This window comes from Vitis vinifera, chromosome 5 (genome assembly GCF_030704535.1).
Source record: "Vitis vinifera cultivar Pinot Noir 40024 chromosome 5, ASM3070453v1".
Classification (NCBI taxonomy): domain Eukaryota; kingdom Viridiplantae; phylum Streptophyta; class Magnoliopsida; order Vitales; family Vitaceae; genus Vitis; species Vitis vinifera.
In genome coordinates this window covers 25,041,802-25,056,195 of record NC_081809.1, presented here as the reverse complement: position 1 = coordinate 25,056,195, position 14,394 = coordinate 25,041,802, and the positions used below count along the sequence as shown (strand labels likewise).

At 33.0% G+C, this 14,394-nt stretch overlaps 1 protein-coding gene across 1 annotated transcript; it reads left to right on the top strand.

Moving 5' to 3' along the window:
• The first annotated feature begins 10,683 nt into the window (after positions 1–10,683).
• On the top strand, positions 10,684–13,847 carry LOC100268138 (60S ribosomal protein L38). Its single transcript, NM_001378017.1, has 3 exons — positions 10,684–10,728; positions 13,074–13,257; positions 13,613–13,847. The coding sequence occupies exons 1-3, from the start codon at positions 10,726–10,728 to the stop codon at positions 13,633–13,635; spliced, it is 210 nt and encodes a 69-aa protein (NP_001364946.1). The 5' UTR covers positions 10,684–10,725; the 3' UTR covers positions 13,636–13,847.
• The last annotated feature ends 547 nt before the right edge of the window (positions 13,848–14,394 follow it).

Sequence of the window (14,394 nt, the reverse complement as noted above, 5' to 3'; positions counted from 1 at the left end):
TGCAAATGGTATCAGAGCCATTTTCTGCTTGAGAACCGAGTGGTGTTACGAGTTGGAACAGTGATTAATCGCACATTTAGTCCTGACTTAGTTCGGGTTGAATTTCCTGTGAACGGTTTGGTCAGCCTGTGATAAGCGGTGTTTAAGGGCAGAAGGAGCGTAAGTCCCGTGTTGATCCGCTTGTGGTGGTCCCTGTTCAGGAAATTATCTGAATTGATTAAGGATAAAATTGTGATTATTTTCTGTGACAATGAGTAATATTATTAGGAGATTAAGTAGAGGTAGTTCTTCCAAATCACTTAGGTCTAATGATAGTTCTGCATCATCATCTGCATCATTTACTGCATCATCACTTACTCAAAATATAGTTAATAGTCAAGAAATAAATATTGCTCAAATAGAGAGTCAACTTCATAATTTTTTGATATACTTTCTATTTTTAGTTTTTAAAATTTAGACTTTTATAGAAAAATATGTGACCTTTTATATATATATATAAAAAATATAGAAATTTAGGGCCTACTGGGAATTGTATTTTAGAACACTTTTCTGTTTTTTTGAATAAAAAATATAGAAAATGCATTTAATAATTAAAAAAAGTTTTTTATTTTATGTTTTTAAGAACATAAAAATTATGTTTTTAGATAACATCTTTTAATTATTTTGTATTGTTTTCTAAATACAATTTTAATAGATAATTATATAAATATGTAGAATGATTAAAAATAAAATAATAGATATAAAAAATATTTTTAAAGCATATTAAAAACAAATTAAAAATATTTTATGTTTTAAAATAGACTTTTGTTCTATAAAAAATAGATAATAATTATCAAAAAATGTTCTCAAAAACTATTTTTTCGAAAACAAAAAAATAGGCCCTTTGTTTTTTAAAAAACACTTTTCAACACAAGAAAGTAAAAAAAAAAAATGTACTTCTTGTATCCAAAATATGTGTCTACTTTTTGTAGAATTATTTAATTTTATATAAGAAATTATATGCTTAAAAATAAAAAATAGGAAATATATCCAAACATCACCTTGTGTTGTGTAATGTTTGTGTCTAAAAAACTAATTTCAATTTAAAGAGTAAAGAAGAATTGTTTAGAGTTTATAAAAAATAAGGGTGTTTGGCAAATTGATTTTATAAATAAAAAACAAAAAACTTATTTGGATAAATTGTTTTTAAAAAAAAATTATTTTGATTTTCTGAAATCATTATAAATTTAATTTATATACTGTTAATTATATTTAATTTAAAATGTATTAACAATAAAATCAAATTTATAATTACAAATAAATTTTAAAAATAGATTTTGGTAAAACATGAATAATAATATTATAATAAAATCATAAATTATATTTTTTATAAAAATATATTAACTTAATATATATTAAAAAATATTGATATTAATATCTTTATAAAATTATAATTGTTTTTTTTGTTAAATAATAATAATAATAACTGTTATTATTATTATTATTATTATTATATTTTAAATGAATGAGAATAAATTTTAATTTTTTTTAACATGTAAATGAATAGTACCTTTGAGGTACCGAAGGACTCTCTTGACTACAAACCAATGATTAGTAGATGGGTAGTGTATGAACTGTTATATTTATATAAATATATATATATTGTTGGTTAAAAATAAAGTGTAAGAAGAGTTACACTTTTGAAAATAAAGTGTAAGAAGGGTTACATTTTTAATGTGTGAATTAAACACATGATTAAGTTTTGAAATGTTACAAAACTTGAAAGGTTAAGGAAGACAATGAGTCTTCTCATCTTTGTAACTTTATAAAACTTAAGAGGTTAAGTGTAAGAAAGTTACACATTTGAGATTAAATCATGTTTAATGTGTGAATTAAACATATGATTTAATTTTTTAATGTTACAAAGACGAAGAGATTGAGGAAGACAATGAGTTTTTTCTCATCCTTGTAACCATTTTTCAACCCTAAGAGTGCTATATATGACTTTTCTTCTTTTTGAAATCTTATGCAGAAAAGTGAAAATGCTTGATCAATCCCAAGACTATTTCCATTAGTTCCTTAAAGATTTCTAGTGGTGGGAGGAAATAGAGTCTTTGGACAAAGTTCCAAGAACTTGTTTGAGTCTTTCTTATGTTCTTTTTCTTTTTGTTCTTATTTTGTAACTTTGAGAGTTTTATTGTATCAAGAGAGTGTTTGAGAGTGTTTCTTTTCTCCATTGTATCCAAATTTTTTAACATCAATCAAAGACTCTATACTCTTAAATGGAAGGAGAGACGATCAAGATTATGAACCAAGACCTTGTGAGGTTGGATCGTTTTGATGGTTCCAACTTCACTAGGTGGCAAGACAAGGTGAGATTCCTTCTCACAGCACTCAAGATTTTCTACATCCTTGATCCTACCTTGGCACCGTTACCGGAACCAAAGGAAAATGACACACCTTAAGTGGTGGCGGCAAGGAAGAAGAGGGAGGAGGATGAGCTAATATATAGGGGTCATATTTTGAACACTTTATCCGATAGGCTATATGATCTCTACACCAACACCTATTCCGCGAGGGAGATTTGGGAGGCTCTTGAAAACAAGTACAAAGTCGAGGAAGAAGGTACCAAAAAGTTTCTCATTTCTCAATACATAGATTTCAAATTTTTTGATGAAAAACCTCTCTTACCACAAATTCATGAGTTGCAAGTAATTGTGAATAAGTTGAAAGTTCTCAAAATTGAACTTCCGGAGGCCTTCCAGTTGGTGCTATTGTGGCTAAATTACCATCAAGTTAGAAAGGTTACCGGAAGAGGATTCTCCACAAGAGTGAAGATTACTCCTTTGAAGAGATTAAAAAACATCTTCGCATTGAGGAAGAATCGAGATCAAAAGACAAAATGGTGGAAGAGTCCAATGGTGGGACTAACAAAGCCAATGCGGTTTCAAAGGCCAATCATTCTAGAGGTAAAAATAACAACGACAAAAGAAATTCCGGAAATTATATGAGCCCCCAAGAAAAATCAAGAGCAATTTAAGGGCAAGAAAGGTCCTTGTTTTGTGTGTGGAAAATCCGGGCATTATGCTAGGGAGTGTAGGTACTGAAATAACCTAAAAGGGGCTGTGGTGAATGCAATTGATGAGGATATCATTGCAACACTAAGCGATGTGTGCGTTGTCCAAGGAAATGTGCAAGGATGGTGGTATGATACTTGTGCCACAGTTCATGTTACCTATGACAAATATCTTTTCAAGACCTTTGAAGATGCAAAGAGATATCAAGAGGTTCAAATGGACAATGAATGAAGATCCAAGGTGCTTGGCAAGGGCAATATTGAAGTTGTTTTTACCTCCAGCAAAAAGGTTACCCTTATAAATGTATTGTATGTCCCCGATATGAATAAAAATTTTGTTAGTGGGGATTTGCTTGGCAAACCGGGTATCAAAGCAGTGTTTGAATCCGGTAAGCTAATTTTATCAAAATCGGGGAACTTTATGGGAAATGGATATTCTTGTGATGGGATGATCAAACTTTGTACCAATGACAATATCAATAAAATGGCGTCTACTTCCGCTTATATGTGTGATTCAAATTCTTTATTTTTGTGGCATAATAGGCTTGCACATGTTGGTTTAAGCACTATTAAAAGGATTGTGAAATGTGGTTTGATTGCTTGTGATACCAAGAAATTTGAAAAGTGTGAAATATGTGTTAAATCAAAGATGATTAAAAAGCCTTTTCATAGTGTTGAGAGATCCTCTAATTTGCTTGATTTAATACATAGTGATCTTTGTGAACTTAATGGCATGTCAACAAGAGGTGGAAATAGGTATTTTCTTACATTCATAGATGATTGTTCTAGATTTACCTATGTGTTTTTGTTGAAAAACAAAAGTGAAACTTTCAATGCCTTTAAAGTTTACAAAGCCGAAGTTGAAAATCAACTAGAAAAAAATATTAAGGTGCTTAGAAGTGATAGCGGTGGTGAATATTTCTCTAGTGAATTCAATTCTTTTTGTGAAGAATATGACATAATACATGAGTGCACTACACCCTATACACCTCAACACAATGGCATAGCGGAGAGAAAGAATAGAACATTCTTGGAAATGGTGAATGCTATGTTATTGCATGCTAAATTGAATTTCAATTTGTGGGGTGAAGCTTTGTTGACTGCTTGCCATATTTTGAATAGAATTCCTATGAATAAAAATGAGATATCTCCATATGAGTTATGGAAAGGAAGGAAGCCTAATATAGGTTACTTCAAAGTGTGGGGGTGTCTTGCTTATTGCAAGAAAACGGATCCACATAAAACAAAATTGGGTCCAAGAGCCATTAAGTGTGCATTTGTAGGCTATGCCTCAAATAACAAAGCTTATAGGCTATTAGACTTGGAGTCTAATGTGATAATTGAATCAAGAGAGGTAGAGTTCTTTAAGAATTTGTTGAGTGATAGCAATTCTCAAGTACCTACTAGTGTTGGAGAGTCTCTAGAGAAGACCCCTTCAAAGGTTGTTGAGCAACCCATTGTGCCTCGGAAAAGCCAAAGAGCTAGAAAAGAGAAAGTGTTGGGATCGGATGAGATTGACTCTCAAAGAATTTCCTTTTACTTAGTAGAAGGAAATAGAGAAGATATTATAAGAAAAATTCCTATAGTACCTCAAATAGAGGAGGATCCCAAAACATACAAAGAAGCTATGGCTTCTAGAGATGTTGCTTTTTGGAAAAAGGTTATCAATGGTGAAATGGATTCAATTATGTCCAACCAAACATGGGAATTGGTAGACCTTCCACCAGGATCTAAACCAATAGGGTGCAAGTGGGTATTTCGAAGGAAATATCACATCGATGGCATGATTCAAACCTTTAAGGCTAGATTAGTAGCTAAGGGGTTTAAACAAAGAGAATGTATTGATTATTTTGATACCTATGCGCCGGTGGCTAGAACAACATCGATTAGGATATTGTTTGCTCTGGCATCAATTCATAATCTATTTGTCCATCAAATGGATGTCAAAACGGCATTCTTGAATGGGAATCTCAATGAGGAGGTCTACATGGAACAACCGAAAGGTTTTGTTCTACTGGGGAATGAAAACAAAGTGTGTAAGCTTGTCAAATCATTATATGGTTTAAAACAAGCTCCCAAACAATGACACGAAAAATTTGATCATGCTATTCTTTTGGATGGATTTAGACACAACAATGTGGACAAGTGCTTATATTCTAAGACTTGTGATGACTATATGGTCATAGTGTGTCTATATGTGGATGACATGTTAATCTTGAGTGATGACATGAAAGGAATAATAGAAACAAAAAGGTTTCTATCCTCAACCTTCAAGATGAAAGATCTTGGTAAAGTTGATACTATATTGGGTATCAAAGTGAAAAGAAATAGTGGGGGTTATGCTTTGAACCAAACCCACTATATTGAGAAAGTAGTTAGCAAATTTAGTCATCTCAAGATTAAAGATGCTAATACTCCATTTGATTCAAGTATAAAACTTGAAAAGAATGATGGTAGATCGGTGGCTCAACTTGAGTATGCAAGTGTAATTGGAAGTCTTATGTATGTTGCTCAGTGTACTAGGCTTGACATTTCATTTGCAGTTAGTAAACTAAGTAGGTTTATTAGCAATCCAAGCGTGGAACATTGGAAAGCTATTGGTAGAGTTCTTGGTTACCTAAAGAATACCAAAGAACTAAGCCTCCAATATTCAAAGTTTCCTGCTATACTTGAAGGGTATTCAGATGCAAGATGGATATCGAGTGTGAGAGATAATTTATCTACCATAGGTTGGGTGTTTACACTTGGTGATGGGGCTGTCTCTTGGGGATCCAAGAAATAGACTTGTATATCACACTCAACCATGGAGGTAGAGTTTATAGCTCTATCTGCAACTGGAAAAGAAGCTGAGTGGCTTAGGGATCTCATGATGGACATCCCTTTTACTGCAAATAATGTGTCAACAGTGTCGATACATTGAGATAGTCAAGCCACTCTAGCTCGTGCGTACAGTGGAGTGTACAATGGGAAGTCTAGACATATAAGCATTAGATATGAGTATATGAGACAATTGATTCAATATGGAATCATCTCAATCTCATTTGTGAGGTCAAGTGGAAACTTGGCGGATCCTTTTACTAAACCTCTTACAAGAGATTTAGTAAGGATAACATCTAGAGGGATGGGACTAAAACTCCTTAAATAAAATTCACCAATGATGGTAACCCAACTTAATACTACGAAATGACTAGTCTTAAGTTCAATAGGTAAAAACAAGTCATTGATAAGTGGGTTGTAGCAGCATTAGAACATGTGAGTTCCATCTATGATGATTAATGTTGGTTGTTACCGTTGGAGGGTTAAGCTTAAAGCTTTTAACGAAATTCAGTCTATGTGTGACAAGCATCTTAAAGGTAACAAGGATGTTGGAAGAATTTCACCTATGTGAACTTAGGGGTGGTGCTGCCTCTCATGAGAGTTGGAGTTTCTTTCAAGAAAGTTCATGAATAGATTGAGCACATGACCATAAAAGTGCTAAGCAAGAAAATAATGGGCACTCGTGTGGTTAGTGGAAGTGTGTGTGTTGTTACCGGTTTCGTTACAAGGAATAACTGGTTCAATGCTACAAGCAACCTGGGATTTCAACGGAGCTTTGTGACAATTACACTAAGGTAAAATTCAAATCGAAAGATATTTTATTTTATGCATTTTCACTGTTGAGGTTATAAGAGTTGATGTTTATTTTTAACCAAGTGGAGGATTGTTATATATATATATATATATATATATATATATATATATATATATATTGTTGGTTAAAAATAAAGTGTAAGAAGAGTTACACTTCTGAAAAATAACTTTTGAAAATAAAGTGTAAGAAGGGTTACACTTTTAATGTGTGAATTAAACACATGATTAAGTTTTGAAATGTTACAAAACTGGAAAGGTTAAGGAAGACAATGAGTCTTCTCATCTTTGTAACTTTATAAAACTTAAGAGGTTAAGTATAAGAGAATTACACATTTGAGATTAAATCATGTTTAATATGTAAATTAAACATATGATTTAATTTTTGAATGTTACAAAGATGAAGAGATTGAGGAAGACAATAGGTTTTTTCTCATCCTTGTAACCATTTTTCAACCCTAAGAGTGCTATATATGACTTTTCTTCTTTTTGAAATCTTATGCAGAAAAGTGAAAAGGCTTGATCAACCCCAAGACTATTTTTATTAGTTCCCTAAAGATTTCTAGTGGTAGGAGGAAATAGAGTCTTTGAACAAAGTTCCAAGAACTTGTTTGAGCCTTTCTTGTGTTTTTTTTTTTTTTTTTTTATGAATAAAGAGAAATATATTAATAAAAAAGAGGCACTTCAAGGAAGTACCCCAACGTATACAGGAGGTATACAAAGAAAAAAGAAAAAAACCTTTACCCATGGCCTAACCAATCAACAAAATCTACAACAAAAGTGGGACTAGAAACTAAAAACCCCCTGGTCCACGCCCACAGATTACAAAGTAAAACCGATTTACACCCCTGAATCGAATGCTCTACATTTTCAAAAGCCCTACTATTTCTTTCCTTCCAAACAATCCAAAAAAGGCACAAGGGGGTTGAACGCCACATTTTCCTCCTTTCCTTTCCCACACAAGGCCCTAACCACCCCAATAACGCCTCTCTTATTGAAGAAGGGAGCACCCACGGAACTCCAAAAAGAGAGAAAAGTAAGCTCCATAAACTTCTGGCCAACCCACAATGCAAGAGGATGTGATCAATAGATTCTTCCTCTACCAAACACAAATAGCATCTATTAGCTAAGGAGAACCCTCTTTTCTAAAGACGATCCAATGTTACTGACTTTTTCCACGTGGCCTCCCAAACAAAAAAACTTACCCTGGGAGGCACCAAAGAATTCCAAATGATGTTTGCAGGAAATTCTTCGCGTCTTTCCGGATCCAAAGCCTTGTAAAGAGACTTAACTGAGAATCTTCCGTCCTTTGTCTTAGTCCAAATTACTTCATCTTCCACATCACTATAAACCCTCCTCCCTTACAACCTCAAAAGAAGGCGTTCCACCTCGATCACCTCCCAATCATTAATTCTCCACCGCAAAACGCCAACTCCACTTACATAGGAGAGCCTTATTTAGCAACGCCAAGCTCCTCACACCCAAACCGCCATTTCGTTTGTCTGAGCATATAATAGACCATTCCACTAAATGAGGCTTCCTTTCCAAGGCCCCACCCCCCCCAAAGAAAATCCCTTTGGATTCGCTCCAGTCTCGAACACATGCTTCTTGGCATCTGAAACAGGGATATACAATAGATAGGCATGCTAGACAGAGTGCTCCGGATCAAGGTCATTCTGCCCCCCTTGGAGATATACTGCCTTTTCCAAGTAGAAAGCCTCTTCCTCAACCTTTCCTCAACTCTGTCCCAAGTAGCCACCTCAAGGAAGACCCAAATAAGTAGAAGGAAGCTTGTTGACCTTGCATCCAAACTCAAGGGCCACCTCCTCTACATTCTCCACTCTTCCCACCGCGATGATCTCACTCTTATCTAAGTTCACCTTCAACCCTGACATTGCTTCAAACCACATAAGAAGCCAACTCAAATAGGACACCTGATCAATGGAAGGCTCACAAAAAACTAAGGTGTCATCCGCAAACAACAAATGAGTAATCTCCACCCCCCTCCTCCTTTACCACTGAGTTGCCACCCTGACAAAAACCCCCCCTCCTTTGCTCTCTTCAACAAGCAACTAAGGGCCTCCATGACAATCACGAACAAGTAGGAGGAAAGGGGATCCCCCTGTCTCAAACCCCTAGAACTTTTGAAAAAACCTGAGGAAGTTCCATTAATAAGGACAGAGAAACCGGCAGTCCTAATACACCACTGAATCCAGCTGATCCACTTAGCTCCAAAGCCCATCATTTCCATCAACCAAAAGAGAAAACTTCAATTCACATGGTCATATGCTTTTTCAATATCTAGATTGCAAAGGATGCCCCCTCCCCCACTATTCTTCTTCTTCTTGTTCTTATTTTGTAACTTTGAGAGTTTTATTGTATCAAGAGAGTGTTTGAGAGTGTTTCTTTTCTCCATTGTGTCCAAATTTTTTAACATCATGAACTAGGAGAGTTTGTTTATTACAAAATAGATGTCATGCCGAGTGAGGTAGAAGCACTACATAGAACCGATGACCCGACAATATTTAGTGGGATTAGTTAGAGGCACATCATGCATGAAAAATATAGCAAATGTATGAAAAATGTGACCAAATATACAACAAATATAACTAGGGTACTAAACTATACATTCACAAACTCTCCTAGTTCATACTATGCCCATCTACTAATCACTGGTTTGTAGTCAAGAAAGTCCATATATATATATATATATGTGTGTGTGTGTGTATGTGTGTGTGACACTAACATGAATAATTTGACTAAAATAATAAATAAAAAATGTGACCAATATATTAAAATGTGAAAATTTATCATCTAAATACAATGAATGAGATTTATATACAAAAAAATATGCATAGGATACGAAAAACCTTACTAGGTTATAAAAAACATGTTGAGCTATGAAAAATTGAGTAATGTTTTAAGATATTTAAACTTTGATTGGTAACATAGTTTAGTACCCTAGTTATATTTGTTGTATATTGGTCACATTTTTTATACATTTGCTATATTTTTCATGCATGATGCACCTCTAACTAATCCCACTAAATATTGTTGGGTCATTGGTTCTATGTAGTACTTCTACCTCACTCGACATGACATATATTTTATAATAAATAAATTCTCCTAGTTCATACACTGCCCATCTACTAATCATTGGTTTGTAGTCAAGAAAGTCCATATACACACACACACACACACGTGTGTGTGTGTGTGTGTGACTATAAGATGAATAATTTGACTAGAATAATAATAATAAAAAATGTGACCAATATATTAAAATGTGAAAATTTATCATCTAAATACAATGAATGAAATTTAGATACAAAAAAATATGCATAGGATACGAAAAACCTTACTAGGTTATAAAAAACATGTCGAGCTATGAAAATTTGAGTAATGTTTTAAGATATTTAAACTTCGATTGATAACTATTTTTAAAAATAGTTTTGAAAAATAGATTTTGAGAATGTTTTTTTAAAAACAGTTTTATGATGTTTTATAAAATAAAAGTTTGTTTGAAAACATGGAGTATTGTTAACATATTTTTAAATATGTTTTAAAAATAATGTTGATGTTTACTACTTTATTTTTAATCATTCTATGTGTTTATATAATTATTTTTTAAAAAAAATTATAAAATAAGTAAAAACAATTAAAATATATTATTTTAGAAACATCTTATTTTTTATTTATAAGAACAAAGAATAGAAAATAAATTTTTGGTGTTTTTCTATTTTGAAGAATAAAAAATTATTCTCGAAAGCAGTCGCCAAACATGCCTAAGACGTCTTTTAATATAACAAAAGGTCTCACAAAGTAGGCTAATCCAAAGTGATCGAGGCCAGCCCACAGGCCCAAATCCAATGCAAACAAAGATTTTTGACCGCAAAATAACATTTCGCACAGGGTCAAAATTGTCAATATGTAAAAACATTGAAAATCTTCTAGGGTTTACGAGGTCTGCGTATATATTTAACACACAAAGCCCTAGGGTTTTGAGCGTGGCCATTTCACAATCGAATCGGCATCTCACCCGCAAAATGGTACTCCCAATCTGAATTCATGGGTCTTTAATCTGATTTTTCTCAGCTTTTTGTTTCAATTTTCGAATCATTCTCTGTGGTTAGTTTTATTTGCATGGATTAATGTAAAATTGTTGAGTTTTAGATCTCATATTGTCAATTTGATTAGTTTAGTTATGCTATTCTTCTGATTGTGAAATTTGGGTCATGCTCCGTTTGGTTGCCGAGAGAAAATGGGGGAAATTTTCTTTCATATATTTTCTCGGAGGCCACGTGGGGAAAAGGGTTGGTGCGATCTAGCAGCTTTGGTTACTTTTAAGTTTTAGATTTTAGCTTGGTTATCTGAAAAACAGAATGAACATGTATTGCTGAATTTTCTGTTTGATTGCTGAGAAAACTCAGACAAGAAAGAAACGAAATGAAAGTTTTGAATATTTTTTGGGGGGTACGGTTGTGATTTAGATAACCCTTTTTGTTTTGGTTCTCCTGGTGGCACCCTGAGGAACTTGTTTGGAAATGTGTTTTTGGAAACTGTTTTCTGAAAGTCTTTTCCAAAAAAAGTCCCATTTTCCTCAACATAAATTTCTCTGTATTTTATTAGAATGGATGAGAAAGCAGCATTTGCCTGCAATTTCTTGCATGTTGTTTTTGTGGACAAGCTGCTGGGATTTTCCCCAAAAACACCTGTATGTTTGGTTTTATTTTCCTTTAAGAGAGGGGAAAAGCCGCCCTCAGGTATGCATTAAGTTTTCCTCTAAGCTTGGTTTAGTGATTTTTTTTTCCTTCGAATCAAGAAAAATCTCTTAATGATTTTTATGGGGCACTAAGGATTAGTTTGGGTATCACAGGACTGAATAATCAGTGCTTTTATGAACTCTTTTGTCAAGTAGTGGTTGTTTTGTGAATTTACTCCTATTGACACAGGGGGTGCAAATGCACAAATTAGGAATTAATGACTGTTCTATTTGAAATTTTGAATAGTGTAACATGGTAACAATTTTCCCGAGAATTTAAATCCCCAAAGGGATTCATTACCTTAAGCCCTTTCTCTCTGTTTCTTGACCCAGAAATTTGTTTTAAAGCTATGCTGGGATTCATTACCTTACGCCCTTTCTCTCTGTTTTTTGACCCAGAAATTTGTTTTAAAGCTATGCTGGTACGCATTTGAACCCTGTATGATAAAATCCATATACACACAGATACATATAGCAAGTATTTCATCTACTAGAGTAGGAAAATGACAACTACAACTGTGAAATTGGTCATTCTTTGGCCATACAGATCTGCAGGTGAACTATGGATGCTTCTAAGCATGTATATAAAAAAAGAGGTCAAATCTTCACAGTCATTATTTGTAATTCTAACCTGTTTAATTCTTCTGATCATTTTCAACTGGTATAAGTTGCCATCTTATTAAGGAAGGCATTGTTTGAGGATTCCAATTTAGTAACTAAGAAGCTTTTATCTGTCATAATAGCTTAGGGCTTGTTTGGTAATTTATTTTAAAAACATTTATGAAAAACAATTTTTTAGAACAGTTTTTAAAAATTGTTCTATGGTGTTTTTTAGAACAAAAATCTATTTGCAAATATGAAATGTTTTTAACATGTTTTTAACATGTTTTTAACATGTTTTTAATATTTTTAAATATGTTTTAGAAATAATTCTTATGTCTAGTGCTTTATTTGTAATTATTCTACATGTTTGTATAATTATTTTTCAAAACAGTCTTTAGAAAATAAGTGAAAACAACTAAAACACCTTGTTTTCTGTTCATAATAACATAAAACAGTTTTTCGTTGCCAGAGATGTTTTTCTTGTTTTTTGTTTTGGGAAACAGAAAACTGATCTCGAAAATAGTTGCTAAATAGGCCCTTATTTTCCAAAAAGAGCTTACTATTCTTTTTTTTTGAGTTGTTTTTTTCTTTTATTACCAACATGTTTGGATGATATTTAAAATACAATAGGCCCCCATAGGTTGATTTCCATTTAGCAAGCTAATTTTACATTTTTTTAATTTGAGTTAATTGGTTCAAATCAACATTTCCCGACATCTTAATGCTTTTCTTAACATTTCATATGATTTTATGTTTAGTCTTTTGATATTCAGCCAAAGCAGGCCCTTATTTTCCAAAAAGAGCTTGCTATTCTTTTTTTGGAGTTGTTTTTTTCTTTTATTACCGACATGTTTGGATGATATCTAAAATACAATAGGCGGGGTATGGGCTGATTTCCATTTAGCAAGCTAATTTTACATTTTTTTTAATTTAAGTTGTAAAATTACTTGGTTCAAATCAATATTTTATGACATCTTAATGCTTTTCTAACATTTCATGTGATTTTATGTTTAATCTTTTGATATCCAGCCGAAGCAGATTCATGAGATCAAGGACTTCCTTCTCACTGCGAGGAGAAAAGATGCACGCTCCGTGAAGATCAAGAGGAGCAAGGATGTGGTTAAGTTCAAGGTCCGTTGCTCCAAGTACCTCTACACACTTTGCGTCTTTGATGCAGAGAAGGCTGACAAATTGAAGCAGTCTCTTCCTCCAGGTTGGTTATATCATCTTAATTTTGGGTGTTCCTTGTGCACCACAAAGTGCTAGGGTTCACCACCTGCTTAGCAGTCTATGTATTTGCTTATTCAGAAAACAAATAAAAGGGAAGCAAGAAGAAGGGAAGAAAGAAAACCCCAGAAAATAATCCATAGCATCCGCTTTGCTGTCAAACCTTTTTTGCTTTGATGATCCCATTTTGGATTTCTGATTTTCACCTCTAAAATCTAGGCAAACTGTAATGAGCTCATCAATAAAATGTAGAGAGTTCCTATGAATCCTGGTCCAGACTACTATGGCATGTCATTGGTTTCCATATGGGTTTGCTAATTGATCTTTTTTGGTATTTGCAGGTTTGAGTGTCCAAGACCTGTGAAAACTGGCTGAGGAAAGCAAATGGGGCTATTGAGTGTAGTAGCTTGGTATTGTTTCCTCTCAAGCTGTGTTTCTTTTTAGTTTGAAATGCATCATGGATGTCTAAGTTTAGGATGATACTTTTTTATTTGGGCTGCTTGTGTTTTAGACTCAGAATTTTTGTTTTTGTGATTCAATGAAGATTCTATATCATGATTGGGTTTTGCTTGATTAGTTTGTTCCCGGACTTCGAAGATGGAGGCAAGTTATTGATTAGTTTCCAATTTTGCAATTTCTTACCCCTTTTATGTTATGATAATTAGACTCGGAAGTCTTCTTTTTATTCTCTTCTTGACATTTGTTTTTAAAAATAAAAATTTGCTTATAAAATTTGAAGGGATTCTTGAAGTCACATTCAATCCATGAATTGTAAAATCATCTTTGAAGATTAATTTTGATTGTAGAACACTTCATCTATTCATACATATAGACCTCGTTTGGTTTTCTGATTAAAAATTCATAACATTGTTTGACGTGGTTATTTGTTTTCAATTCTTAAAAGCAAAATAAAATAAAGAACAATCTTTTTAAGTTATTTTCACTAGTTTTAAAAAACAAAAAGTATACATGGAGAAGTAAAAAAATATTAGTATGTTAATATCAATATTGAAAATCTTCATAATTTTCTTTAATTACACTTGTTTTTCCAAGTTTTTTTTTTTCAACCTTTTTAAAAAAATTTCATTAAGCAAATAAATGTTAAATCAAATTATAGATAATA

What these genes read in the sequence shown, in the direction of transcription:
- LOC100268138 (NM_001378017.1), top strand. An exon ending in GAAGCAGTCTCTTCCTCCAG is followed by an intron (nt 13,258 to 13,612) that starts GTTGGTTATATC and finishes TGGTATTTGCAG; the next exon opens with GTTTGAGTGTCCAAGACCTG.